This window comes from Lingula anatina, chromosome 1 (assembly GCF_051362555.1).
Source record: "Lingula anatina isolate TDL-2025a chromosome 1, LinAna3.0, whole genome shotgun sequence".
Classification (NCBI taxonomy): domain Eukaryota; kingdom Metazoa; phylum Brachiopoda; class Lingulata; order Lingulida; family Lingulidae; genus Lingula; species Lingula anatina.
Window position 1 is genome coordinate 14,717,593 of NC_141767.1, and position 27,600 is coordinate 14,745,192.

General features: G+C 37.3%; 3 protein-coding genes across 7 annotated transcripts; 2 read left to right on the top strand and 1 right to left on the bottom strand.

Annotated features, from left to right (window-relative positions):
- Window positions 1-371: 371 nt before the first annotated feature.
- Window positions 372-15,506, bottom strand: LOC106159127 (E3 ubiquitin-protein ligase arih1). Of its 2 annotated transcripts, XM_013535323.3 has the most exons (16): window positions 15,369-15,506; window positions 6,846-7,260; window positions 6,200-6,267; window positions 5,917-6,016; window positions 5,482-5,565; window positions 5,102-5,194; window positions 4,906-4,961; window positions 4,561-4,627; window positions 4,242-4,348; window positions 3,590-3,704; window positions 3,140-3,270; window positions 2,809-2,866; window positions 2,527-2,610; window positions 1,941-2,117; window positions 1,570-1,682; window positions 372-1,339 (listed from the first exon to the last, which is right to left on the bottom strand). In XM_013535323.3, exons 2-16 carry the CDS (start codon window positions 7,059-7,061, stop codon window positions 1,249-1,251), a joined length of 1,560 nt encoding a protein of 519 aa, XP_013390777.1. In that variant the 5' UTR covers window positions 7,062-7,260; window positions 15,369-15,506; the 3' UTR covers window positions 372-1,248. The 2 variants fall into 2 exon arrangements, with proteins under 2 accessions (XP_013390777.1, XP_086855973.1); XM_086999847.1 differs by lacking the exon at window positions 15,369-15,506 and having other exon boundaries at window positions 6,846-7,334.
- Window positions 9,522-17,552, top strand: LOC106159124 (uncharacterized). Of its 2 annotated transcripts, none has more exons than XM_086999838.1 (3): window positions 9,522-9,592; window positions 11,726-11,768; window positions 13,325-17,552. In XM_086999838.1, the coding sequence occupies exons 1-3, from the start codon at window positions 9,537-9,539 to the stop codon at window positions 16,061-16,063; spliced, it is 2,838 nt and encodes a 945-aa protein (XP_086855964.1). In that variant the 5' UTR covers window positions 9,522-9,536; the 3' UTR covers window positions 16,064-17,552. The 2 variants fall into 2 exon arrangements, with proteins under 2 accessions (XP_086855964.1, XP_013390773.2); XM_013535319.3 differs by lacking the exon at window positions 9,522-9,592 and adding an exon at window positions 10,741-11,350 and having other exon boundaries at window positions 13,323-17,552.
- A 1,567-nt stretch (window positions 17,553-19,119) lies between these two features.
- LOC106164951 (uncharacterized) lies at window positions 19,120-27,470 on the top strand. Of its 3 annotated transcripts, none has more exons than XM_013543006.2 (3): window positions 19,120-19,309; window positions 19,542-19,593; window positions 26,309-27,470. In XM_013543006.2, the coding sequence occupies exons 2-3, from the start codon at window positions 19,584-19,586 to the stop codon at window positions 26,815-26,817; spliced, it is 519 nt and encodes a 172-aa protein (XP_013398460.1). In that variant the 5' UTR covers window positions 19,120-19,309; window positions 19,542-19,583; the 3' UTR covers window positions 26,818-27,470. The 3 variants fall into 3 exon arrangements, with proteins under 3 accessions (XP_013398460.1, XP_013398459.2, XP_013398458.1); XM_013543005.2 differs by having other exon boundaries at window positions 19,120-19,298; XM_013543004.2 differs by lacking the exons at window positions 19,120-19,309; window positions 19,542-19,593 and adding an exon at window positions 22,660-22,876.
- Window positions 27,471-27,600: the final 130 nt, after the last annotated feature.

Below are 27,600 nucleotides of genomic sequence, written 5' to 3' on the forward strand. Positions count from 1 at the left end.
GGTAACCAGTCTAAGTGAACAACATTTTCTTTTGCCAATTTTTATTTAGTATATTTATGATTTAGTTTTAAATGTGGTAACGAGTCTAAGTGAACATTTTCTTTTGCCAATTTTATTTAGTATATATATGATTTAGTTTTAAATGTTATGAGGTGTCCTCAGTATGTTCAGTGCAATGATATGCTGTGTAACGGTTCAGTTAATTAATGGACCCCATTTACTGCAAGGGCTTTCCAATCCACAGAACAAAGTAAATCTCTGAAATGTACATAAAAGGAATAAAAATTTAAAAGGACCATTGTTAACAACATGTCTTTTGTTTTTATTCACATAATTCTATAAACAATACAGTTACAACAAGACCAGGATCATAGTGAAAACCAGTGCAATTTATTCCCAAGTTCTGATTCAGGCAAATTCTTGCAGAGCCTGGAGATTTTTTTTTTTTCGATTGGTGCGGCTCAAAGATAAAATAAGCTTGGCATTGTAATGGAGAGTGCTTTTAAGTTCAATCAAATTAAAATTCTGGGGAATTGTATAGCCTTATGTAAAAACAAAAGCTGGTTTTGGGTAACTTAAGAGATTTTTAAAGAGAAGTGTTGTTTGAACTGGCACCGCCTGTTCTCGATCATTTCAATTTGGCACAGTTATTACATAACTACAGATCTAATCTAGTTTCTGATATGGAATCAGTTTAACCAAAGATATTAGCAGACATAGTTATTAACTAAACCCTAAATCTCACTGTTCATACCCACTTAATTGAGTAAAATGTGACAACTATACTCTATGTGTGGACACCGTCTTGTTGTCTATTCCCACCCCTTTTTTTCTCTTAACATTGTTGAACTCCAATCTGAAACACAAGGCTATGGTGTGATCTTGGCTACATTTGTTTTACTTTTTCTTTCACTATGCATATAAATCCCCCGGACAACTTTGCAAGGGTCACACAAAAAGACGATTACAAAAAATCTTAACACAAGCCAAATTCTGCTTCACGGTTTTAATTGAAAACTTAGGCCACTTCTCCACATTAACTTCTGTGCTTACACTAATATAAATAAAATTGGGCTATATATAATTAATTCAATCTGATTAGTCTTGTGCCAATTTGCCATTATTCAAGTAATTGACACAAAAAAGTAAAGACACCACTAGATTGAAGGATAATTAATTTCATGCTAAGCACTTAATTTCTTTCAAATTTCTTTCCAAAATCTCTGTGTACAGTTCTTAATTATTCATTCAATATTTCTCATCTTGATACTCCCAAAGGTCTTTTTCATAGCCTTCATGTACATGATCCAGGAGTACTTTACAGCGACTTTCACAATATCTGAAAATAAAGGGTAAATGATTCATAAAATTAGTTCTTGTTTGAACTTTGTTTTTTTTTCATATAAGTTTATTTCTTATTTGAATTTTTTTGTGATACTGTATCTTGTGAAAGTGAATGACCCCCCCCCCCCCCCCCAAGCATAATTATACGTTAGGACTTTTTGGAGTATTGCTTAAGTATACCACTCAGTATGAAAGGCGCCTCTAAGGATAATGGTAAACACATACCTGGTTTTATCCTGCACTTTCTGTTTAACATCAACAATTATGTCTGACGTGATGTCTCTTTCTAGATATTCTGATAACTGTTCAGTTGCATTTTCAAGGTCTTTCTGATTGTCCTACATTAAAAAATTATATAACTATGAATACAGTTTCTTTCAACAGATTCAGAAGCAATGCTAACCTGCATTTTCCAGATGAGCCTTTATACTTTTATCATAGTAATAAAGTGCCCTTTTTACAGAATACTCTGTCTACAAAAATTCTAATAACATTGTCTTTTTGAAGCCATTTGAAGTTTCAATGCCAGAAAAGTGACTGGTTTATCTTCAGAACTGTAACCTATCAACAATGTAATAAACCTGTGATCATCCTACCTCAAATATGATGGACTGGTTATTTCTTTTCAAGTAAAAGGCAAACACATAGGTGAACATAAGAGTCTGTCGGCAGAGGCACAGAATATCCACAGCTTTCTTCAGGAACTGGACTTCAATCCACGACATATTGTGCTGTTGCATTTCTTCCATTTTCTGTCGGACCATGCTGTATAGCTACAAGTAAAAGCACTTTCCCAATTACCTCCAGGTCCCATTTTGCATGTGCATGAATGCACGCTCGTGCGCACACACACACACACACACACACAAAATGCAGGCTTCTGAGTAATGTGAAATGATGGAACTGCTGGTGTACAGAACAAAACAAGAAAATCATTATCCATGCACTATTTTAAGAAAGACATTTTAGCCCAAATATTCTCTTAAACAGAAGACGGTATATATTATGTTTTGTGGTAGTCAAATAAAAACATGTGAATGCTACAACTAAATATGATACTGGGTGAAATAATGTCTTGTTTCTTTCTTTCTTTTACATAAGAAGCAAACTGCAAAGTATCATCTAATGGCAACATCATTTAATGATTGAGAAACAATTGGGCCATTAACTAAGTCAACTTACCTTGTGCTCAAATTTTAAACTTTGCATGTGATTCATGTAGCGATTGCAATAAAAAAGATAACGTTGCAATGCAGATCGGGATTTCTGAAATAAAAAATGAAATTAACAGAAGAGCACCCACGAGAACATAAATAATTATAAAAAAAAAAACAGCTTAACTTGAACAAACAAATTCTGATAACATTTTACTTAATGTAATACAGAGGAACATCATTTTGAACTCTAAAGAAATCTCTAACATTATTAAAAAAATAAAAAGAGAAAATTCTTATGAACAACTACCTCTTGAGAATCTCTAGCCTTCTTTGCCTCATCTTCATCAAAACGATTACAGTTGTACCTGTGAAATAATTTGATGCCACCAATTATAAAAAAAATCTTAATATGTGTTTAGATATACAAATATCTTAAAGAACTTCATAAAAGCAGTGAGCAACAATGATCAATAGTTAGCCTAATACTTAAAATGTTATACAAACCCAGTAGGTAACAACAGTGATAGCACTATTTTGCCATGTTAACACCAAGGATAGAGCATGTCTCAGTTTACAACGATATCCAGTGTGTTTTAAAATGATAGTATTAACAATATCTGAGTAAGCTCTGGTGTTACCAGGATGTTCCATGTGGTTCCCAGGGTCCTAGGCAAACCCAGCAGAAGTCTGCTTTACAGCTTTGGTTCTTACACACCATATGATTGCAGCCTCCATCTTTCTCTATAGTTACATGGCACTTTGGACATTCCTACAGGAAAAAATATTTAATAAATTTTACAGCATGAATATAACTAATTAACATGATGATATTGTGTAAGAAGTTATCATCCAATCTATCACTGATTTAATTGAAAAAAAATATATTTTAGGAAACTAATGGTTAAAATAATTTCTTGTTAGAGTGATTTAAGAAAACTGTACCGTTTCCTCGTAGTTTTAATTCATATATTAGTAAATGGTGTTTGTAGATTTACAGCTAAACTGGCCTAGTGGGAAAACACCCTGATTACCAACCCAGCAGAACACTAGCTTGACATCTTAGTCTACCACTGCATGATGAACCTCACCTTTGTATTGGCAGCAATCCAGTTGGATGTTTCACTGTCATCATCACATTTCTTGATCCATCTTCTCAGCCACTTACACTTAACTGGGTCATGCCACGTCTCTCCACAGGAGAAGCTGAATAATACAATAAACACGGATAATCCTTCTAGTCATCGCATGCAGAAAACAAAGTCACAATATCAAGTCCCTCAAAAAATGACTAAAGATATTTACAATTCAATATCATGTAATAGCTGACAAGACACACTTATCAGGGAATGTCAATTAGACAACAGATGGCACAGAAGCCTCAATTTTCAGTGTTGTTTGATGATCATTGTAATTTTTACTGCATTACACAGCTGATGGAAATCTTTGACAGATTATGTGAAGAAAAAAGGTGTGTATGTAAACATAAACCAAGTAGTCCTTTTTTTCTTTTCTTTTTTTTTTTTTGGAGGGGGGAGGGGAGGGGGGTATGTTCACACAGCTGATAATATGAGAAGATGTCACAAACCAAAGGAGTTAGTTAACATGCAAAACCACTTATGGGTACAGATGATTTTTTTTAATTGCTTAAATATGAATAGAAGAACTCCATTCTGACTGAGATATATAAAACTGTAAAATGCTCTTATGCTGTCCACCAAGATCTAGGCAATCCAGACTTACCAGAAGGTATGACCACATTGGCAAGTGACTGGTCTTGCATCAGGATAGTTGACCTTGACCGCTCGGCCACAGTCCGGTGCTGGACACCATCTTAACTGTCGGTTACACTGGCAAAAAAAAAGAGAATCTGATAGTACTCTACACTGACAAATTTTGAATTTACTGAAGGGAAATTGTACCATTAACTAATTTGAGACATTTATGTGATTAAAAATCTTTCAACTTACTAATGCAGTTTCTGTGTAATATGAATACAAAATAAAAGGCACTGCAGGAAAATAAATGGATGCAGCTTTCAAGAAATTAATTATGAGCTTACCTCAACAAAGCTGTTGGTAATGAGGTGTTGGTATTTTAATCTTACTTTGGAATCTTTGACTAATGACCTGTGAAAATCAAAGGGAAAAATCAGTGGTAATAATAATAATAATAATAATAATAATAATAATAATTATAATAATAATAATTATAAATCTATACAAACAAAACCTAACCCTAAAACTTAACATGAATAAGTAATTCTCAGATATGAAACTTATTAAGTTGTAAACAAAAGTTGCCATGACAGTTATTATGGCCAAAGCAAATGATATTTTTTGTCTGAAGATCGATATATTTTTCAAAAATCAATTCAAATGTACCTGAAACTTCTAATATAACTTACATTACAGTGGCATCATCTACTAATATATCACATCCATGAGCAGCGCATGATATTGTCTAAAAGAAAGAAAAGATACTTTTAAAATATGTTGAAGTGTGGACATTTTTCATATATATTTGGGAAGGTTATAACATAGTTTTGGTGAAAAAAATACAATGCAAAGAAAGTGTGTTGGTGTTTTGGACCCAATTCTCACCTGTCCCATGCCCTCATCTATGATCTTAGTGGTAAGATATTCTGTCCAGCAAGCAGTACAAAAACGATGTCCACACTCTAAGCCTGTCATCATCTGGAAAAAAAATGCAGCATAATTACAATTGTAACAGCACATCCGATAATTGGAGCAGTGAAAATTCTTAAACTACTTAGATTGTTTGTTGTCATTTTTAATTCCATTGAAATAAAATTCATCAAAGCAATAGTTCATGGAGGTCTAGCATTAAAGTGTAAATTACTAGATGTGCTATCATCTCTATGAAAATATCAAAATCAGACTCCATACATATATACAATTATATAACTTATATTTGATATTTTGTGAACTGTTTTGAGAACGTCACCAGGCAGTCTACTAACCCCCTGCGGATATGTCAGGGTGCAGATCTCACACTCTATATTCTCAGCAGACGCTGCAGCTGCCGCCGCTGATCTGGTATTTTTCTACGAAAATGTAAGCACAAAATTAATAGCTTATGTATAAAGGATACATAAAGGTAACCACAGAAAAGCAAAAGACATACACGATACAATACAATACAATAAAAACAATGTTTATTTATTTAATACTTGGACTCAAGTTTGTATTATTATTAGTATTTTTTTCTTTTGCCAAACTGTTTCAAATCCCAACAAAACACCTGCAGATGTATAGCATGTATAAATTTTATAAACCTTCTGACTGCCATTGTCACAACAATAAATGATCTCAATGTAGCTTGAATGTGTCATCACAGAGTGCAGCACAAACACTGTAAACATTCATTGTAAATTGATATTCATTCTCATTCTTACCCTGCTACTAGAGGAGGGTTTAAAAGAAGCAGACATTTTTCTGCCTGGACTAACAACATGTGCTTCCGAAAATAACTGATCCTGGTCTCCATCATAATATCTAAAATAAATGAGAAATAATACATGACCATATTGAAACAGTATACATGAAATACACACACACAGCCCTGTACTTCTTCCATTTTTATTTTACTTACTGAAAGGCTATTAATTATAAACACAACCTGCTGTTCTTATATGTTCAATACAATAACTAAAAATCAAAATTGAGATTTTAACTAACCTTTCCATCAACTTTTCCTTGTCCCAACGAAAATGAGATAATAAAATTCTAGTTGTTGTGGCTGGTAGCTAAAATAGAATGTTTACACAAATTAAATAAAATATGAATATCCAAATTAATTTAATTTAATTATATTTTAATATATACCTCAAGTAAGGTCCTATCAATCTAAATGTATATGAATTTGCATCTTTTGAAACACTACCATAAACTTATTTAATATGTTAAAAAGATACATCATTCTTATTAAACACTTTCTCTACAAAAATCTTAAATCATACTGAACATGATGATGGCACTCTCTTTAAAATGTAGTGCATTATACACCTGTTACTTCCATTTTAACACAAACAGTCTGTATATTTTTAACTTTGCTTCATCGTTTCACTTAAAAACCTTGCAAGACAATCTCTACATTAAAATCTGACAAAAAGAATACTAGCACAGAGCAGATTGTAAATACATTTGGGTAAGTTATTATTTAAGTACTTTAATGTCTGCTACCTTTTCAGTTTCAGTGTCAATGCTTGGTTAGTGATGCAAGTTTCTATTTTTGGCATGTATTTTGTAGGTCATATACCAAGTTTATGGTAACTTGTTTTGGCCATTTAAGTCATCAATAACATAACTACGAATATCATAATACCTGCACAACAGTGTTGACTTCTTTAATACAGTCTACCATGTGCTGTACAATTAACTCAGGACTGAGCACTTCGTATGAAAAATCGTCAATGGTTGTTTCCTGAGATGCAGAACCTTGCTCTGATTCAATGCCCATATCAACAAAATCATCATCCTCATTGTCGGAACTTCCATGGTCTGATTCTTCATCGTACAGCATATCTTCTTCTGAATCCATTTTGGAGTTAGTATGTCACAGAAAACAGAAGAATTCCACAATTTTTAAGTTTCTCTTCTTCCTTCAGAAACTTCTGTCTATCTTGCCTCGATTTCATCTTCGGGTAACTTCCGAAAGTGACGTAGTTGTCTGGAGAGTCATTCTAGATGGAGAACCTCCAATCCCGACGTGATTCAAATCAATGCACGGTCAAATGACACTGAAAAATAAACGAGGAGTCCCTTTGATTTTCAATTAAATCGAGAAATCAGTTAGAATTACAATAAAATATTTTTACGAAGATGACGTCACAATAATAATTTTTAAACCTTCATTCATAAAAGAATGAGTAGATGTCGCTCTACTCGCCCAGAAAAGCCACCCTAAAATTCTGAAAATTGTTCGAATGATCAACTTTATTTATAACGAACTTAGTCATGAAAATATTATAAAAAATGTCAGAATTTATTAAACTGTTTTAAGAAGCGAACCGTCTCTAAATAGACTAAACAACTTTTCTAGCATTCAACGTAAAAAAAGAGAGAAAGAAGTCTTATTTCCCGGATTTCTAAAGTAGCCTTACTGCAGTTTGTACAGTATATGAGCATGTGTATGCGCTCATAGACAAATATTTTATAATCACCGATTTTTTAACAAAATATAATTCACTTATTTTAATATATCTTAATTTTATTATTATTTCTTTTATCTTGTGCATGTAGCTAAGGGACACAAGATCTAGGATGGGGCCGTTGTTGGAAAAGTTGTAAAAAGGCACTAGTATAACAACAAGACGTAAATCTAAAGGAGGTGGAGCTACAAGTGGTGGGGTGCCTTTGCAGTAGACCTTTTGGCTCTATTCCCAGAGCTTTTAGATCGATCTATCCCCGCGGGAGTCTCACTAGATTACTGTCATATAATACGGCTTAAATGTCCGTCCCGCCTACTACAAGCTGTAAGGGGGTAATTAACTATGGTGCCCGCTCGGCTGACTGCAATTTAGCGTGAACCTCCAGGGAGTTAGGTCGATCTAATGTAGATCGACCTAATCTCTGGAAATGGGGTCTTTAAGGCATAATCAGATAACAGTTTAATATAACATGGAATTTAGTGCTGACCAAAAAACAATTTCAGATTAACATTAAGTAATCGATTTTTTTCCATAGCTTTGATAAATCAAAACACAATCCATTACTTTATCTCTATTGAAATTTACTTTAGAAGTTTTAAACAATCAATCAAATTTTTAAGCACGACACAAATTATTGTTTAATAAGTAGCTTAATAAGTTAATCTCAAAACTCATTTAATTTCGATATAATATGATTTTAATTATCTCAACAGAGTTTTCCGTCTGGCCGAGGATGGAAAAAAAAAATATATAACATGAACTTAGAGCGAGAAATAAGGCATTTCGAAAAATCTTACCGTGATTAGTTTGCGAACGATGTAGGCATATTATTTATTCCGGTCTGTGCTCGATCTTTTGTGTTTGACGGTGTGTGGGTGCATATGCTTGTGCATGAAGCATGCTATGCATGTATGCGTATGTGTCTACTGGGGCATTGTGTTTCGATAGGTATATGTGGGAAAAAAATTAAGGTGTCCTATGAACCAGTTCACCAAATCTGCTTGGCAATTTAACCACGATGTGCCCAGAAAAACCTTTGGGCTGAACTACAAGCTTAAGGAAAGAAACTAAAAAGAAGGATTCTACTTAACACACGTAGCACAGTCTGGGAACTAGTAGAACAGGATGAACAAGAGACACGGTTGCTCATTCCTTTGATTAGTTTAGTCTAGGTTAAAACAACCGACTTTTCGACCTATCCACATGTTGAAATCGTAAGTAAAAAGGTGAAGCTTGATCATTTCTTTATTATTATTATTATCAATGTGATTCATTTTTACCTAAGGGGCTCGATGATTTAGTTACATACGCAGTATAGGAACCAAAAATAGGACCCATAGGATATTGAAAATATCTAATTATATTTCAATTATATACCAATACATCATTTCATGGTACTAAATTTTATGTCACCAGTTTCATTTGCATTTGACCTAGTGTGTTTATCGAACAGGGCATCTGGAAAAAAAACACAGTTGAATATGGCTAGCGCTGGTCAAACGCTTAGGCCCCTACTAGTAAGAGTTCGCAATTTCGCATTAATGATTCCTTGAAGCCAAGTTCAGTAATGTCAAAATTATAGCCCTGTCTTCCATATAAAAACGCTTAAAGCTAAGGAATATGTATTAATTAGTCTTGATCTCAGTGCTGAAAATTGCCACTCTTAACCAGTTAACATTCTACGCCCTCACTAATCACATTGAACCGGCTTACGGGAGGACATCCAAACAAACTTTTCCAGTTTTTTCAGACGGGCAAAAATAGCTTTGGGAGTTGCGTCTGATCAGTTTTCACACTCTTCTTTTGTTGTTTTTATCCTTTAGAGGTGGGAAGCAGATAGCTGCCTATCAGAACAATGATGGAGCATGCATTTCACTGGCCATCAGCTTTTATGGATTTACTCTGGACTCGTTAACTCTAGGTAAGCAAAAACTAAAGTTATATACATACATTCTGATAAAGGGAAATGACGTAAACATGTTGGGCAATATCAGTCTTGATGAAATGCTGAAATAATGACACAATCAAAGGTCAAATTCGCGAAGAGTATGAACGGTATGTTTGGCACTGTGCGTTCGCACACTCGCTGCTATTGTACGGGTGTTTTTGTGTCACACCTATACCGTTCTTTTTTGTTTTTTCACACCGTTCGTAAGCATAAAGATTGTTTACGGCCTGCCTCGAGGAATCAGTGCACTCGTTAAATAGATATAGGCTATGTAAGGTTAACATTTCACGCCCAGCATACGGCACTGTAAATTTCCCTGTCCATCACTGTCGATGAAAGCTGTTTTATATCATTCTTTAAGTATGCTACAAAGTGCATGTCTCTCGTTAAAGTGCACGTTAAACATGCAAACTCGCTTTAAGCAAATTTCCATGCACTCGTTGAATAAATAAGTAATTTGTAATGTTAGGTTAGATACCAAGTATTCACGTTTTTCTTGTGCTCAGACCTTGACAAAATTGATTATTGTACTCGTAAACTCGGTCTTACCGCATCTCGTTTCCAAGTTCACATTTTAATATTAAAATATCTTAATGAAATAAACTACCACGTGGCATCCCCTGTCAGATGTTTTATCTAGACGAGCCCATTCACTTCTTAAAGTGAATTCATCAATAAACACACACTTCTTTTTATTGCTGCCGTGTCAGACTACGTTGTAACAGGCAATCTGATAGGAATAAATGGACTCTACAGACAGGGTGGCCTCGCGAACAAAGTTTTACCTTTGTATATAAATGTTATTTCAGTCAAATTGTTTTTTATTTTTAAGCAATATTTGCTACTATTAGCAGAGCCTTTTCTTGGAATTTCTTAGAACGACGTAGAAAGTCTACATGCAGCTGCTTTTCGAGGATCGACCCTTTACATCTTCATTATTTTCTCAAAAAAAAAAAAAATCTAAGCTGTTTTTTACCTGTTGTCAGAGAGGCTAAACATACCGTCAGGTTAATCGAAATGTACGAAAGGGGATGGGTACATGCGAAGAGTGTTGTACCTCAATTCTGACATGTCATAAAACACGTACAGGCAAATTTGCTCCACTTGCACATAAACGTAGTTATGGGTTAGTGGTGTACGTTGAGCATAGGTAAAATTCCTGTGCGATGTATTGTTTTGCATTTTGTGATAAGAAATAAGGAATATGCAGATCAGGCAATCAATAGCAATCACTGAAAAAAACGGAGATTATTTTCGTCTTGTAGAGGTACGAACACAGACTAAAAGAGGTTTTCATTAGAAGCGTGCTCATGTCAAAATCTCAGCGACAGCGTATCTATCATTAAGAACAGAAGAACTTAGAAGCCTCGAGAAAGGAGGTCGACATATTCCGCGTCGGGATCAGAGACTGCTCAACTTTAGTTCTCAGATTGATGGCATCCTTTGACATTTTGCCTTGATAACCCATCACGGAGTGCTGCTAAGAAACGGAGATTACACGCGATTAACAAAAATCAGTCAGTGCAAAAGAATTTGGATTGTTGTCCGCCGGCAGGCGCATGTGCAATCAGCAAGCTTGCGGCGCTGTTTTTCTTAGAGATATGTAATCCGCGGGTTGTTATCTAAGCTTTAAATTGAGAAAGCTCATCTTTTCGAGAGGCAGAACGAATTCACCAGCGTCTAAAGAACTGTGTAGAGTGTTTAGGAAGTGGCTGCGAAGGAAATACAATGGTAAGGAGACTGGGCCAATCGATCATGGTTTCTATGGATCTATTGTCGGTGGTGAAATATACTCAGCGTCCCACTGGGCAGAGAAAGTGGCATAGTGATGATAATTTCAGGTGCAAGGCAGTGGTAAATTTCCACCGACTGTCTTCCGTTTCTCATGAAAACGTATTACATCCGTATTAGGCTGCATATCTACATATAAAAGTGTATTTTTTCTCTAGAGATACGACACGGCGCGTACGCATATGTAGGTGCAAGCCTCTCCGCCCTTCTCAGGACAGCAACAGCTGTCTTTCCCTAATCACGTTAAATTCCATTCTTTTCGACAAAAGAACGAAAGGTGGATCCAGATAATACATGCATATTTTGCTTTTCTAGGCAGAGAACCATGGAGGAAAATCACAAGCAAAGCGACCGACAGGTTAGTGATTTTTATAAAATAGCATGAAAAAAAACGAAAAAAGAAAGTATTGTTACATTTTTGTTCTTATTATCTTTTGCAACCTGGGTAGATTTGATTTTTTAACGTAAAAATGCATTAACGAAAGGTATTTGATACACATAATTTTTTGTTTATGTTAACATGTAGTTTCAGCACTGTGACATGTATTCTCAGTAGCTGAGTGTCAAAGTATGACAGTTTTGACATGTCGTGAAGTGTCTTTCATGTTGCACAAGATTAAGATTAGAATATGAATTTGACTGTAATAAGACGCATATGCTGTATCTACAATTTACAATTACAAAGAGAGGGGAGAGAGAGAACATGTGGTTTTATGAGTTCTAGAATAGATGACAGAAATGCAAATTTGTTGAATGAGGCAATGCGTTATTCTAGGCACTTCCAAATAAGGTAAGCCCAAATTAGGCAATCGCACATGGTGTGCGCAGATTACGCTATCTCCTCTCTTTTTGCCACAGGACTATTAAATTGCTCCTAACACTGTGGAGGCTGATTAGATAGTAACAACTTGCCCTTTGAATTAAAAGACGAACCTTTCCGAGTGCGGGTTGCCTTTTTTTCTGCTTGTAAAAATACTTCGAAGACATCACCTTTATTTCCTTCCGTCTCTTTGAACAGAATGACGGTGAGCTCAGTAGACAAGAGTTTACGTATTTCCTGGCGGTGATATATTGCAAAGGATGTAGCTCGCTTCCATAACGTAAACTCAGTATTTCGAAAATGATCTTATTCAGTGCTCTTGCAGTAGCAAACTGAAGTGGAAACGGGCTTATATAATTTTGTTTTAGATTTACTACTTTCTTTGCTTGGTAGACTGAAAAAAATATTTATTTTAAAACTCATTTCCTTAATCCTTTATTCCATGTAAAAGTCATTTCTTGTTGTGCTAATTTAATTTGATTCCATTTCTCATTCTTTTCATTCTCGAATTTTCTAACCTTAATTTCACTATCACTGGCCAAACATTTCATATAATGAAAAGCTATTGTACCGAAACATTTCAAAAATTGTTAAAATGAAAAAGTATTGCTCGCACTGTCAACGTTTTACCACGTTTTTTGTGTTGGTGAAGATCAGCGAGCCAAGGCAACTTATCACTTTCACTACTGAAACGTACATTTGGTACCCTTCGGCTTTCTCAGTTTTGGTTTTATCACCTGAAACTTTCAAACTAGGCACTTGGTGGAAACTTACACTGGGATGATTGAAATTTGAATATGTCTGCTTATCTCTCTTGTTGTGCTTAAATCTCATTTTGTGTGAGTATGCCATCTTAAACGTATGTAACCGCCCTAACTCCCCACGGTGTTTTTTTTTCTGGTTTTGGTAGGGCCCCTAATATCATTGATCACACGGGCTGTGGGGTCGATTACCCTCTGTGGAGTTTGAGGTTTCGTACACTCATACACAAGCACAGAGACAGCGAATTAAATGTCAGAAAGTTTAATAAGTTGGATGGTAATTATATGATAGAGATAATTATGAGTGTGTATTTTTTTATTTGCTTTCTAGAGATAGCGCCAGAGAGTGGCAGGGTAACGGGTGGTAAAACATCAAAGAAACTTCCCCTCACGTCCAGCAGTGAGAAGGTTTCAACTACTGGCAAGAAAACTCCTAGTAGCGATAAACACCCTCCAACCTCAGGGCCTGGACGGCGGACACCCGCTACCACCCCAAGTGGTGATAAAGGAATACCGGGGAGTGGCAAAAAGACCCCCAGCGCGGACAAACCCCCTTCGGCGAGAAAAACACCGGCTTCCACCCCAACGGAAAAGAAAGCGCCTCTTGGCGGACGACGAACCCCAGCTACGACCCCTAGTGGGGAATCTCCAACCAAGAAAGCTACCGTGCGAAAGGCGGGGTCCATCGAGGCACTTCACTCGGGGAAAAGAGCAGGGTCTATTGAGGGTATAAATCACCAGGCAGCGAAAAAATTAGGTTCTACAGAAGCGATCCATAAAAATATGGGTACATGTGCTAGTACTAAAGCTGCAGGAGGTTCTCCGCGGATAACCCCCGCCAATAGCCTTAACGCACTGGCTCCCCAGAAAGCGCCGCCGAAAGAAAAACCAGCTGCAGAAGAAAAAGAAGTTTTGAAAGAGGTTTTAACAACCGAAGAGCAAGACAAGTTAGAAATGCAAGCCGAAGGGATTTCTTTATCTTCGGAAAGTGTGCCTTCTGATCGTGAAGAGGAGTTGGAAAAGCTAGAGATCATAGAAGATTCGGACAGAATTCCTGATTATTCCGAAACAGAACAATCTGGCGTGTCCTCTGCAATAAATAACAACACCTGTGAAACAAACATTCCAGCTGTTGAATCGACAAATAGTGAAAGTGATAAAAGAGATGTAGAAATAGTACCTGAAAATGTATCCGAGAAAGAGACAGAACAAATCCCCATCCCCATTGAAAAACAAGAAAACATCGGTTCTGCAGCACCTGTTTCAACTGCAGATGAAAACATTCATTTAGAGACTCAAAATGACATTAAAGAGGAACAAAAAGACAACGATTTTAAAGAGGTCCCATTGGACACTGAATCCGAAGAGACCGTTTCTCAATCATCTGATAAGCAACAAGTGACTGAAGTTACAGAAGTAAGTTGCACAACAGATACAGAGGCAGAGAAAGTAGTTACAGAAGAAAAGCTAACGAAAGATGAGCAGGACAGCGGACAGACAAAAGACGAAACTACGGAAGATGAAACCAAAGTAGGAGAGCCAGCAAAACAGCCTGGCAATTTCACTGATGCGACTGAAACAAGTGCCGATGATAAAATAAATGTGCAGAAGGATGATTCGGGAGACAGTAGTGAAAACAGATCTAAGGTCGCAGAAGAAGAATTAATACGGTCTTTGAAACAATTAGAAGATTTAACAGTTCAAGCAGCAACAATGGCAGCGGCACTAGGACAAAAGGTCGAGGACCAGGATGAAGGAACTCCGAAATCAAGTTCTACAGAAAACACTAATCTCGAATTAGGGTCTGAGTATGAACAACCAAACAAAATGGAAAACGCCAACCTGGTAACAGAGGCAGAAATCCAGCCGCAAAACGAAATGGAAGCGTTAAATGAAGTGGAGACGAGTGTCGCTGGTGCTGCGCCAGCGGATGCCTTCGTTGCAACAGGTGAGCCGGCTTCGACTCCAGCTGTTGAGAAAAACCAAGAAGAACGCAATGTACCAGATGATGAACATACTAAGATGAATATTGCTTCAACAGAGGTGGCGCAGCAGGTGGACCCTACGCCAGGTGAAGTTAAACAAAGCGAGCACTCTGATACCGTGGTTACACCACAGAAACAGACTACCGAAATTCAGGCCCCTCAGCTAGTAAGACAAGAAGCGGTCGATTCCGATTCTACGCCAGCAAGTCCAGGACCGACAACAAAAGAAACCCCAGCAACCTCTGAAACAATAAGAAACCGGTTAGTAGACCTCAATGAGCATTCCGAAGCCGCAATTTTAGAAACAAATATGGAGATCACATCTAATGGTGAGCAAGAGGCGAAGCAAAGTAAACCAGAAGGGCAGATTGCAACAGACGGAGAACACTTACCCAGTTCAGTTGTAGATGATAGCGCTGAAGAGAAAGAATGTATTATTACCGAGTCTTCCGAAACTATAGATGGAAAGAGTGCCCCGGTGACGATATCGGAAGAGGACATGAAGGTAGCAGCAGATACCACAGATGACGTAGCAGTTCCTCAGGTTCCTGTAGAAGAGGAGGTAGAACAGGAAGCTACCCTTACAGACGAGCCCGCGGAAATTCAAACCGGTCCGAGTGAGCCAGCACGTATTGTCCCATCTGAAGCGATCACTGAGAATACTTTAGAACCAAAAGCTACAGAGCCTGAAAATGAAGTCAAACCAGTTAGAAGCGACAATGAGGATATTAAATATTCTGAAGTTGAAATCGCTATTCCTGTTAACGGCGTCAACACGTCGATTCATTCAGAAGAAAAAGCCAAAGATGGAGCATCGTCCAAGCAGGCTGAAATGCCAGTTATCATGGTGGAGGACACTATTGCCAAGTGTGAAGCAACACCTATAGAGTGCGCTGTGCCAGCAGAGGACCACGACAACGAAGCGCCAATTTCCCCTCTACAGATATACAACCGGCTTCTAGCCGTTCAGAGAGAAATGTCGACGATGCAAATTCAATTAACAAAACTGCAAAGTGCTATGCGCAATAGTTCACATGCACTAATGGACGTTATCGAATTAACAGAAAAGCAGCTTGGCATAAACTGAAAGCATTTGAAAAACTGAATGTTTGCCCTAAAATGGTCAGTTTTTAACGGCTAAGCTTGGGTTTGGACATTCCTGTACATGTACGTGTATGGATTTTGCTTCCTCGTTTTTACGTATACTTAATTAACCTCACCTTAGTACAGTGTAGAAGTTGAATCATTGCCTCAAGTTTCCATAACAATCTTTAGCCAAAGAGTAAAGCGGGTCGACCAAGCATATAAATGTAGGGAAAGGTTAATTTAGATGTAGGTGTATTACATAACTTTATATGTTATGTGACCCTTGCCAACCGACAAAAAAGGTGACACGTTTTTTTTTAGTACCTGATGTCCGTTAATAACAGCTAAGGCGGTAAAATTCCGTTCTAGGTAAAATCCTTCCAGGTGTTGCTTTTGTATTTCTTCCATTCATGTATGAGAGACAGAACAGTATTTTCAGAAATTTTTGATTAATTTCTGACACAGTATCTGTTTACGTAATGTGTTATGTTAGCATCGCATCTGGAGGCGCTCTTAGTCATCAGATCCTTTTTAGAGAACCAAAGCACAGAAACATATTTCTCCTGAAACCATGCCAATTTTTTCTCAAGACATGGAAGGTCTAATCTCTTTGGATAAAAACAGCATTTATTTTATCTCAAGTTTATTCGCCACCATGTAGTACAGTTAGCCGCAAATATCAAATGTAGGTTGTAGATGTACATGTATCTGTCTGCTGCATTTTCGTGATTTCCACCAACGATCTCTGTCATTATCCTTTAACTGATTATTATCTATTTGGATAAATTCTTTTCACTGTTTTCCTTTTTACGCTAACATCTACATGTATGCTAACTTAGCGATTTTGGTATTTGTGTAAACCGTTTTTTTTTTTGTGAATTTTAGTACTTGTTAACAAAAAGGATAAGAAATTCCTAAAGAAATTATTGCAAAACAATATTATGCACCTTCTCAGTAAAATATAGGAACATCTTGTTTTTTTAATTTAAAAACGTAATGATTATTTTATGATTAAAACGTAATGATTATTGACAAGGTCCAAAAGGACAGTATCGGTAGAAATATGTGTTTCTACAGTAGCGAAGACTGCGTGGATGAAGTAGGTTTGTATTTGAAAACTTTCTAAGTATTCCAAAGGATGTGACAGTAGACGTGTTATACGTATTCCCTAAAACCTTGCCATGGATAGCACACATGTAACACATGAATCATATATTAAACAGGTGCACGTTTTCAGAACTACAGTATTCCAACTTGTAGTCATTACGTATATAAAAGTTCTTTAAACTTTATATAATAGTCAAGTATTGTTATTGTATGATGAGTTGTTTCCCAGTCATGTATACATTTAATATCCCTAAGAAAAAAATTGAGCCTTCAATAAATAATTAAAATAAAGAGAGAGAGAGAGAGAGAGGTTCGACGTTTTAATAACTGAGCACAAGTTAAGATATCAGAAGTAGATAATAAAGACTATTATTTGTCATTTATTATCAGATATTTGTAATTCTTCATAAAAACAAGTCAATAATATACCATGCCGTGTAGAAAAAAATTAAATCTTAAATTATATGCTTTATTACTTTACAACTTTTAGGGCCATGTCGGTCATAATTAATCAAACTTGGAACGATTATATGTGACGTCTGTCATTCGAAGTGAGGGTAAACGTACACCCCGCCGTATGTCAGATAACAATTTTGATGGTATACCAAATGGACGAAACAAGGCTTTGTTTAATAAGGATGTCTTATGTGACAAACAAATATGCGTGCACTGAAAAATTATTATCGTGGAATCCCGCTGGGAATTCATGTTACAAATTTAATGAGCATTTTACGCCCGCAGCGTCGTACCAACAATATAAAGGGTTCGTTCATCGACGATTTGATATCGTAAACAAACACGAAGGCATACACATTTCCATTTACACTGGAGAGATGAAGGTTATTGTACGGAATAATGAGTTGAATAATTGTAATATAAACATTGATTCTTTTAAGTAGGCAGCAGATCTAGAGAGATCCTTGAATAAGCTGCATCTAGATATTTACACATACGGTTGTTTTGCTCTAATAGGCCTACCTGTTTAATTTTTTTCACGTAAAATGAAAAAGAAAAACAAACAAACAAACATTTGAGTACCAAGTGAAAAAGACGAGTCCACGTGGATTGAATGAAAACTGACAAATTGACTGTAGGTCTTAAAATATGTGATTGTGGCAGTGAAGATATGTTCAGGAGTCTAGGATAGGACTGTGAGACTCAGCTACTAGAATATAGAAAGCACGATAACTCTTATGTTTAATTTTACCAAAAGTTGCGTATTTTAGGCACGTCATAGTAAACCATTAAAATGGTAATTATCTGTAAGGTAATTCCTCTGATAAGCGCTAATGGCATGACATAGATATTCTTTTAACAACAGTAGGCGGTGTACAGTAACAGATTTTAATTATTTATCCACGTGTATTGGACTCTTGTTGGTTTTTATTGCACTGAACGTTACAGATGCCATTTCCGAGTAAAATGCCTAATTGCAAAACACACAGGACTATAATGTACTGCGTTGAAAACTCAAGGGAACATTAAACCCGATGAGTGATATTAAAAAATTATAAATATCTAGGCCTACAAAATTTTATTCAGTATATGTCTAACTTCTTTCGAATCTGATGAATAAAAAGCGAGCTTAGGGAACGCATACATCAAGTGTTAAAATATATTATCAGATGTTATCAGACATTCTCTAAAGCGATACATGCACGGATGACTCAAGACGTAATGCCTCTGAAATTGTGTACCAACGTTTTTCCCTTTTTATTGGCGTTATATGTTATTTTGTCCATCATTTTGTTTGGCTGGAAAGCAAAAATGCACTAAGAGACTTGGCATTTTGGCAATATGCTACATGCACAAAGACATGTATATGATATAGGAGTCGTGCATGCCCTGCGGGAGATCTTATGCAATGTAATACGTTATGACTCTGATTTACATTACCATACATTTAAAATATGAGTCATCAATGATGTCGAACAGCACAGCTTAAGTGCATCATTCCTGAGGTCGAGAAAAAAGGCTGAAAAAGCAGAATTATTACCGTAGCCCCATCGGGCAGGTGATGGCGCGCAGCCGCAGTGTGAACATCGCGAAGGTGAAAAAATCAGTCGTCTGCAAAGTAGGAACGCGCCCCTCAGTTCACCGTCTCCACTGCCGCCCCAGTGTAGTGGATGGTGAGTAGAAAGTGAGTCACAGCATTATAATATACACGGTGAAACTAAACGTATCGATTTTTTCTGAAAAGTATCTATCCTGCACAGAGCAGAATTGGAAATTACAGACACATTTATATTCCTGCTTATTTGCATCGAGGTTTTCGTCCTATGTTGCTAACATGGATTAAAACTCCGTCTGTGTCGGAGTAGATTTCGCGAGGTCAGGATTTTATTACTCTAACAGTTGTTTATTTTCTACAGGCGTCATCTCTTGGAGAGATAGAAGACATAGACAACAAAGCAATGCTGGACGGTTAGTATTCTGATGTTTTTTATAATTCCCTCTGGCGTTTCATGTTATTAACGTGGATCGACTCTGTATATCACATTGCAGTTTGCTATTTTTAGCCTCTTCGTAACTGGCATATAGTATATCTTCCTGAATTGTCTGAATAATTGTTCTGTTATTAATGTGAGTAGAAATTAAGATATGATTGTCATGCTCGGTGTTTTAATGGTTGCATGTACATGGTCATTTGCGTTCACGAAGTGCACCGGGCGCTGTCAGTGGACTGTGCTAGATTGTACCCCTTTGACCGCAACTTATAGAGATGCCAGCGCTATGACAGCAATTAGTCGGGGGTGAACGCGGCGTTTGCTTGGTTTTAACGAGCGCCTCTGCACAGGCAGTTCCTTAGGGAAAGTCAGCGGAGGGAGTTTTATTTATATAAAGCATAGTTATGGCGGGCATAATTTCTCCGCCGCTGTCAGGTGTAGGGTTGAAAATACGTACAGCTGTGGTGGATATAGCTACTCTCGATAATCACCATCTGTCGGACATATTGCACAGGCCAACCTCCTAACAATCAATAGGTCCAGGAAATATGTTTCTAAGAACTGGGCCAGCCTTTGATCTTGGGCCTTAGTATGCTGTTGGTATTATCGTACCTGCAATCTTGTTGCGTCATAGTATGTTTTCTGGCGGTAGATTTATATGGGCTGTGATTTGCCGTAGCACTTGAGAAAATTATGTAATCTGAAATGTATTTTCCCAGAAGTGGGAAAGTCTTTGATGTTTGAATATCTATTGGATAGAAAAGATAGATAAATGCCGATAATTATTAGAAAAATTCTAGATATAGGGCCAATTCAGGAACTTGCCCCATCAGCATCCTGGGTATGCAGCCAAAATCCAAAAGGTCTTTCTAAATAAGTTTACCCGTTAGTGGCGCAAGTTCGGATCTCTGCTTTTAAATGGGGAAACAGATAAAAAATAAGACAGAACATTACCAAGTCTAGTAAAATACCAGACCTAGATTAAGTAAGTTTGGGTAAACAGACCGTTATCCTGTCACCTTTTTGACGAATTTCTGGGTCCACAGCTGGAAACCCAGCTCTGCGAAGGCACAGGTATTCTGGGAAAAATACATTTCCAGTTATTACGAACGGATAGGTTCCAAAATAGCACTGATGCCTTTTTTGGGAGAAAGATAATTTGTATGTATTAAATTTGCACAGTGTTTGAAATAACCGTGGGCCAGTGAAAATTCAGGAAGTAGGGGAAAGAGATGTGAAAGGCAGTCACTCCAATATTTAGCATTCAGTCAAAATACTGGAATCACAACCGAACAAGGGAAAAGGTATGAATACTGCATGAATGAATCACTATATTCTGAGAAATCGTTAAAATAACGTTTTTATAGCCAGCGGAGGGGTTAAGTTGAACTCATGGGACTGCTAGAACGATATCAATACAGCCAATACATTGGCGTAGGAAGGGTTGAGAGGTGGATGGACATTCCTTGTTTGCTATTGAATTCAAATATATTTTAGCAAATGATTTCGAAATTCTACGACAGCCATATTCTTATGCATGGAGAGACTAGGAAGATTATTAAATACCGTTCTGTCAAACTTGAGTGAGAGCAAGCCAAGAACACATGCCCTGACATATGCTGACTGCCCTTTCTTGCCAACTTTTCACTCTCGGCATGTTTTGATTCGGAGTATCCATAACAACATTTCCTGGATTTATTATAAGGGACGTTTTAGGACGAAACAGCCTCCATCTAAAAGGGCAAAAGTTGTGGCAAATAAGAAAAATTGTGTTACATCAAGTTGTAAACAGGTCTCGAATCGAAAATACCATGCCCCAAATCAAGTTGAAATTTTACGATCGTTTTCTCTGTTGGTGGCATCAGATCGATTCAGTGGGCGATGTATTTACCAGCTTTCCAACTGCAATCTGGTATTGGTCGATGCTGCCTGACAGTACCGAAGCCTATGAAAATAGTGGCGTAAATCAATGTAAAAAAAGAGGTTGATTTAATTAAAAGCCCATCTGGTTGTTGTATCCCACCAATGCTCATAAAAAACGGGAAGTCTTTTTGCTCTATTTTACAAACTCAGGGTCATATTTTATCTTTACCAATCCCGATGTTTTGAATTAGACAAAGCACGTTGCATATGTGTATCTTACAATATAAAGGAAGAGATAACTAATAAGATCCTAGGACCAAATAAAGAGAACTGTGGTCTTAAAAACGCATATTTGCAGGATATTAATTTTGATTTTGTAACACAACTTGTAGTGATGGCGAACAAGTACAAGCACTGCAAAACTTAACAACTTGTCAAAGCCGCTAAAAATTCAATTAATTGCAATTTTGCGCAAAGCCCCGCATATTGCCGTATTAAAAACTGAAAAGAAATTCCTTATACATGCTAACACATAAGTGCACGTAATTTTCCTCTTACGTCATGTCAGAGAGCATCTCCCGTGTCTTGGCCTCTGGCCCCTGATCTTTGTTAAATTAAGTGAGCTCCTCCCTCCCTCGTGACTGGTTGTTATTGGGTAACCTTGTATAGGGCTGAGTAATGCCGGTGTCGTGCCTTGGGGTTAACCTAGCACCTATAGTCACCAGTATATGATGCATCACGCTACGGTTGTGTCATCTGATGTACATTGCTGACTTTAACTATTAGTTACTGCTCTCGATTTAAAATAAATAAATAAAAAGTGAAAATAAGCTGGGATGCTAGACAGGTGACTTCCCCCCAACCCTCCTCCTCCCATAAAAGAACAAAGCAATTATTCCTTCACAGTCTGCTCCATATTACAGCAAAATCGTCTTCCTTTCCTATTTAGTATTTGATAATCGAAGCAAATTGAAATTGTCCATCCTTATTCCCCTATCCTCTTAGCAAGATCCAGTGTTTATCCTATCTCTTTCCAAAAAATAGGTGCGAAATTCTAGTCGCGTTTGTGCGTCGAAAAAAGATCTGTAGGATGGCCAATCCAATTACTGCGGTTCCCTTGGACTTTCAATTTCATGAGTATACCTTTGCGTACTGATAGGTAAACACGAACGGTCCATAGGAGCCCCAGCTCTGCCAGAGTGCATGGTTAATAATAAACCTGGGTGAAAGCATAATTCGGAATTTTGCGAGATAGCTTGACGTAGTTTGGGCTAGTTTATATCTTCGGTGTATTTATTATGGCTCGTTTATAAGCCACACCTGGACATTGGTGTTGATGTTGTTGAACGCGGACGTGTACATATTTGCCAGCCAAATGTCTGGACGAGAGAGAGAACGTAAGTGTGTAAATACCCTGTTTGTTGAATATCTCAGGCAGAGTTAAAACAAAAAAGTATTGGTACTGACTTTTGTTTGGAGTTAACGTATCCAAAACGTTGTAAACGATGTAACAGAGTCGGGGCGATCGCCTGATTTTGGTGTAGTATTTTTGGTTTATCGCTATCTGATAGTTATGAACAATTGATATATTTTAAAATAGATGGAAGATAAGAGATTGTTTAGGGTTATTCTATAGATAGCATTACATTTATTGATAGTTGTTTTCAATTTATCACGTACGTCGATTTAACATATATAGCCGTCTTTTTTATTTGAAATAAATAGTTTATCGTGCTATGACATACGAAATCACTTTCATGTCAGTCTTAATATTACAAATACCATTCAGATATTGCGCGAATTGGCAAAATTTTCTTCAAAAGCAAACAATATTCTTAAAAGGAGCCACCCTTAGTTTCCCAATTATCTTTGATTGGATAACTTTCAGTTTTGTGTAAGATTGAACTTATTCTTGAATTCTCAATACAAAGAGAAGGTCAACACCCACCTGACTCGGGCGTCAAAACAAATCATAAGTAGGTTAAAAGTAAAAAAGTTATCAAACGTCGGGCACAGCAACTGCTAAAAAGTGGGAGGAAAGTGGGTTGATGGATGCGTTGGTAATAAAGCAATTTCGTTCCCATTCCCGCTGTCTAAACGCAGTAAAGAACGCTAGTAACGTAACCCTTGCACATATTACCTTACCAAACCGAATGCTGATAGAGGTAAAGAGTTGGTATTCATCACGTTTTTAGAAGTAGGTCCGATAACATATACGTTATCTGGAGACCACAGAGAGAAAAAGGTCTAAACCATCAGCTCTAGCTTTGATCAGTTTACTTGAAGCCTGCTCTCCCTAATTGTTCCAGAGTAAGCTAATTTAAAAGGGTGAACTTTACGGATGCTAAACTTAGGAGGCAGAGGAAGTGAGGCTATGACTTACACATCCAATGGTGTCACTATATTTCATCACTGCCATTTAATGCTGTCTCTAATCACGTTCAACTTCCTCTTCACCGACCTCAAAATGCCTTTTAAAGTATATAAATATAAGAAAACAGAAACATAATAGAAATGACGCCCACGCGAAATTGTCTTCACGGGAACAAATTATACCCCTCCCCAACGCCCACAAGAAATTGTTTTCACGGGAACAAATTACCCCCCCCCCCCCCCCAACGTCGTTAAAGCTATTGTGGACTCAGATAAATAATGATTACTAGATAGCTGCCTGGAGATATTAAACATATCTGAATTTAACTGGAGATATTACGCATATATTGACCACATCGAGTAAGACCCAGTGGCAAGACTTAAAAAGAGCTGTCATAATCGATCATCGGGCCAGGTGTCCAACCTCAGTTATGCCCCAATTCGAGACAACCAGGTTTCGCCATCTTTTTCAACAACAAACTCTTTAATAAATGTTATACCCAAGGAATTCATATACATGTATGTATACATACATACATACATACATACATACATGTATGTATACGTGTATGTTCTCTTATTTTGTCTTGTATAAATGAAATTCCATAATGGGTTTATCGGGATATAAATGTTATTCAAATTCTTTTCACTGAAGACATTTTTATTGAAAAAGAAGGCACAATAGGTAGCTAGCGCGTCGTTCATTACCACCGTTGTTTAGAGTAGGATGTTCTTGTATCCACTTTGTTTTTGTCGCTATTTGATTGTTGCTATGCATGATTTACTGGAGTGGTTTCCTGCTGTTATGATTCTTCAGCCATTCTTTCCCCAGTGTTATTGCCATCGATTTTCGTGCTGGGTATTGGAAAGTGCACCCTGAAGATATAGTAGCAAAGCACTCGCAGTAACAGGAGTGGAATACTGACAAAACCCCGGAGAAACCGTGAGTACCGCTGCACTCAGGGTGGGCGGTATAGAGAACATTTAAGTAGGTCTAACATTGGGCTTTTGTTTTAAGGACGAAGAAATAAGCCTTGAGTGGTTCTATGACACGATCCAGGCATATTCTTATCAATCTGTAGATTAATGGACTTGTACATATACACACATGATGGCCTTTAGGTAACGCCGAAAACACATTTAGGAAGAAAAAAAGGTTATTGGGAAGGGTTTCACCTAAAGGCTGATCAGTTTGCGCAAATGGAAGCCAATTATGCATCCTGAAATAAGGAGGCTGTATTTATGACGCTGTTGTGATAACCCCCTTTTTCCTGGTAGAGTTTTATGAGGCTATATATTATGTATGTTCAACCAACACTTGTCTTACAACTGACAAATGTTTTTTTACCTAACCATATAAAAGATTTTTTTTTTGAAATTGCCGTCATTTGTTGACAATAATTGCCATGCTTATGATAGTGGTTATCGTACGCCTTGGTATTGAACATCTATTGCATGTTGCAAAAGCTTCCTTCCCTAGAGTACAGCTAGAACATCCCGACTGCACTGTTGTTGTGCATTAGAGTTCAATTATACCTAATTGCTCAAGAGTTTTGGGCAGCCGTATCTGTACTTTTAACAATTTCATATAGTTTCAGCCAGATGGTAAAAAGCCCGTCATTGATACAGGCCAGTTTAGACTCGTCCTCTGTTTGTTCAAACGTGATTATTTTTATTTTATGGGCCATTTGCCATCAAATATTGTGGCGATTTAACTAGGTTCGACACAATTTCTAACCATAGGGACCAAATCTTATCCCTTTGTTGTCCCGCCCATAATTAAGTTGCAAGTCAGAGATTCTGCCTTAAGAATTTATGTGTCTGATTTTAATTTAGTCAGGTGTGGCATAATTATACCAGCTTTACATATTAGTTAGGTCTATGGTTACTACTCAACAGTACGCGAACGGTCGTTTTGCGTTCTTCCTAGTGGGCAGAGAGACTTATAAATGTAACTCCACCGCTTCTGAACAAATGACTAGAATGCTAACAAGCAAAGGAATCTGAGTCGAGTGAAGTCTCCGGGTAGCGGAGGATCTGAAAGAAAAGCACCACATTAGACGGGCGATATCGACGTAAAATTGCGTGCACTTAACTTCAGGCGCCATTGCAATTGATTATAGTTGAAAAAGATCTTTTTGGACGTTTTGATATTTCTTTTCTACGTTAAGTGTGCATATATGGATTGGCTCCACAAAAATTTGTACACGTTTGATGGAAAAGTGCAACATTTTTATCATTTGCATTTCGTTTTCCAGAGAAAATGCTGTAATTGGATACTGTTACCGTTCAAAAACGTTTTAGCGATATATGCCCATTTTAGTTAATCGATAAAAACAGGATTTAAATTTGACATTGAAATGTTGATATATAAAGAGTTATCAAAGGTGTTTTCTATCGGTTATTAATATCTTTAGCATTTTAACAACGTAACCGATTCCACTTCCACATTTCAGAGAAGAAGGTCGTAGTAGGGAGGAAAGCAGAATTCCTCCCAGAGGCTGGGGAAAACAAGGCGTACGTACTACTCAGCTACATTTTCCCTTGCGAGGGGACCATCCTAAGCTGGGAGTATTTCCGTAGAGACAGTGTCATAACTCCCTATGCCTGCGTATGGCGCCGCGTAGCGGAGAACGGACCGCACTGTTACATGCTGGTCGGCTACACGGAGCTCCCACCTAGTGACTCAGTGGACGGCCATCAAGTCGTCCCCATAGATCCCTCAGAGAGAATTCAAGTAAAACCAGGAGATATCCTCGGGATCTTCCATTCTGTATACAACATCCACGGTGCTGTTGCCACGGCGAAGAAAGACCAGGGCGTGGATGAGGATTTGCACTCGACCATCCTTGCAGATGTTTACGAGGAGGACATTGACATAGGTGACGTTGTGGACTTTCAGGAGAAAAACATGACGTGTGAAAAACGATCATTTTCGATACGGGCCCATGTGCAGCCCAGTTGAAGTGTCGCTGCTTTCGTCTGACTTTAAACTGCTTAATGACGGTGCTTGCGATAGTTGGGGCTCTTAACGGCATTGATTGTGGTAGTTGGGATCCCAGCAAATCACAATGCGCTCTGTGTCTTCCAACAAAAAAATGATTTCAGTGCGGTTAGCGGGTGCAGGGCACCCTGACGCTTAGTACGTACTCTAGACAATGTTTTAGTGAATCTTGATTTGAAGAAACAAAACCTTAGTTTATGGAGCCTTATACCACGAATAAGCGTTATTTTTGAAAAAAAAATGGCTGGTGTGCTTTCACGTTCTTGGATGGAGGGAATATTTTTGTGCCTTGATTTATGCCTGTAGTTAGGTGCTTAAAGTAATGACTGGTCGTGGCATGTGGATGGTTGTTTTCTACATTATATGCAAATTTATTTAATTTTGTAACTGTGAATTCATATTATTAGATTATAATACTCATGTAAGAAAACTTAGTGTTAAAAAGATATTTTCCTACAATCTCGCTCTCTCGATCTCCCTTTACTTCTTTTTCTCTCGTTCGAAACTTGCTCTGTAATCGCTATTATTGCATTCAACAATAATGCGATCCTGTCATTCAAATGTACAATGCTTCATCCGAAGGAATAAATCTAATTTTTGCGATTTGAAAACAATTTTTATTTAAAAAAAGAGCTGCAAAATGTTGAGAAATGCAGGTAGTACTAACTCAATAGTTCCAATGGTGGTTGAATATGAATTGCTGTTCAATAGACGTTTGCAGTTAGACAGAACTTTTTGAAAATA

What these genes read in the sequence shown, in the direction of transcription:
- LOC106159127 (XM_013535323.3), bottom strand. Translation starts at nt 7,061, where the DNA reads ATGGATTCAGAAGAAGATATGCTGTACGATGAAGAATCAGACCATGGA. An exon ending in GAACCACATGGAACATCCTG is followed by an intron (nt 2,867 to 3,139) that starts GTAACACCAGAG and finishes ATTATTTCACAG; the next exon opens with GTACAACTGTAATCGTTTTG. An exon ending in ACCAGTCCATCATATTTGAG is followed by an intron (nt 1,683 to 1,940) that starts GTAGGATGATCA and finishes TTTTTAATGTAG; the next exon opens with GACAATCAGAAAGACCTTGA.
- LOC106159124 (XM_086999838.1), top strand. Translation starts at nt 9,537, where the DNA reads ATGCATTTCACTGGCCATCAGCTTTTATGGATTTACTCTGGACTCGTT. An exon ending in TCTGGACTCGTTAACTCTAG is followed by an intron (nt 9,593 to 11,725) that starts GTAAGCAAAAAC and finishes TTGCTTTTCTAG; the next exon opens with GCAGAGAACCATGGAGGAAA. An exon ending in ACAAGCAAAGCGACCGACAG is followed by an intron (nt 11,769 to 13,324) that starts GTTAGTGATTTT and finishes TGCTTTCTAGAG; the next exon opens with ATAGCGCCAGAGAGTGGCAG.
- LOC106164951 (XM_013543004.2), top strand. Translation starts at nt 22,816, where the DNA reads ATGTTGTTGAACGCGGACGTGTACATATTTGCCAGCCAAATGTCTGGA. An exon ending in GTCTGGACGAGAGAGAGAAC is followed by an intron (nt 22,877 to 26,308) that starts GTAAGTGTGTAA and finishes TCCACATTTCAG; the next exon opens with AGAAGAAGGTCGTAGTAGGG.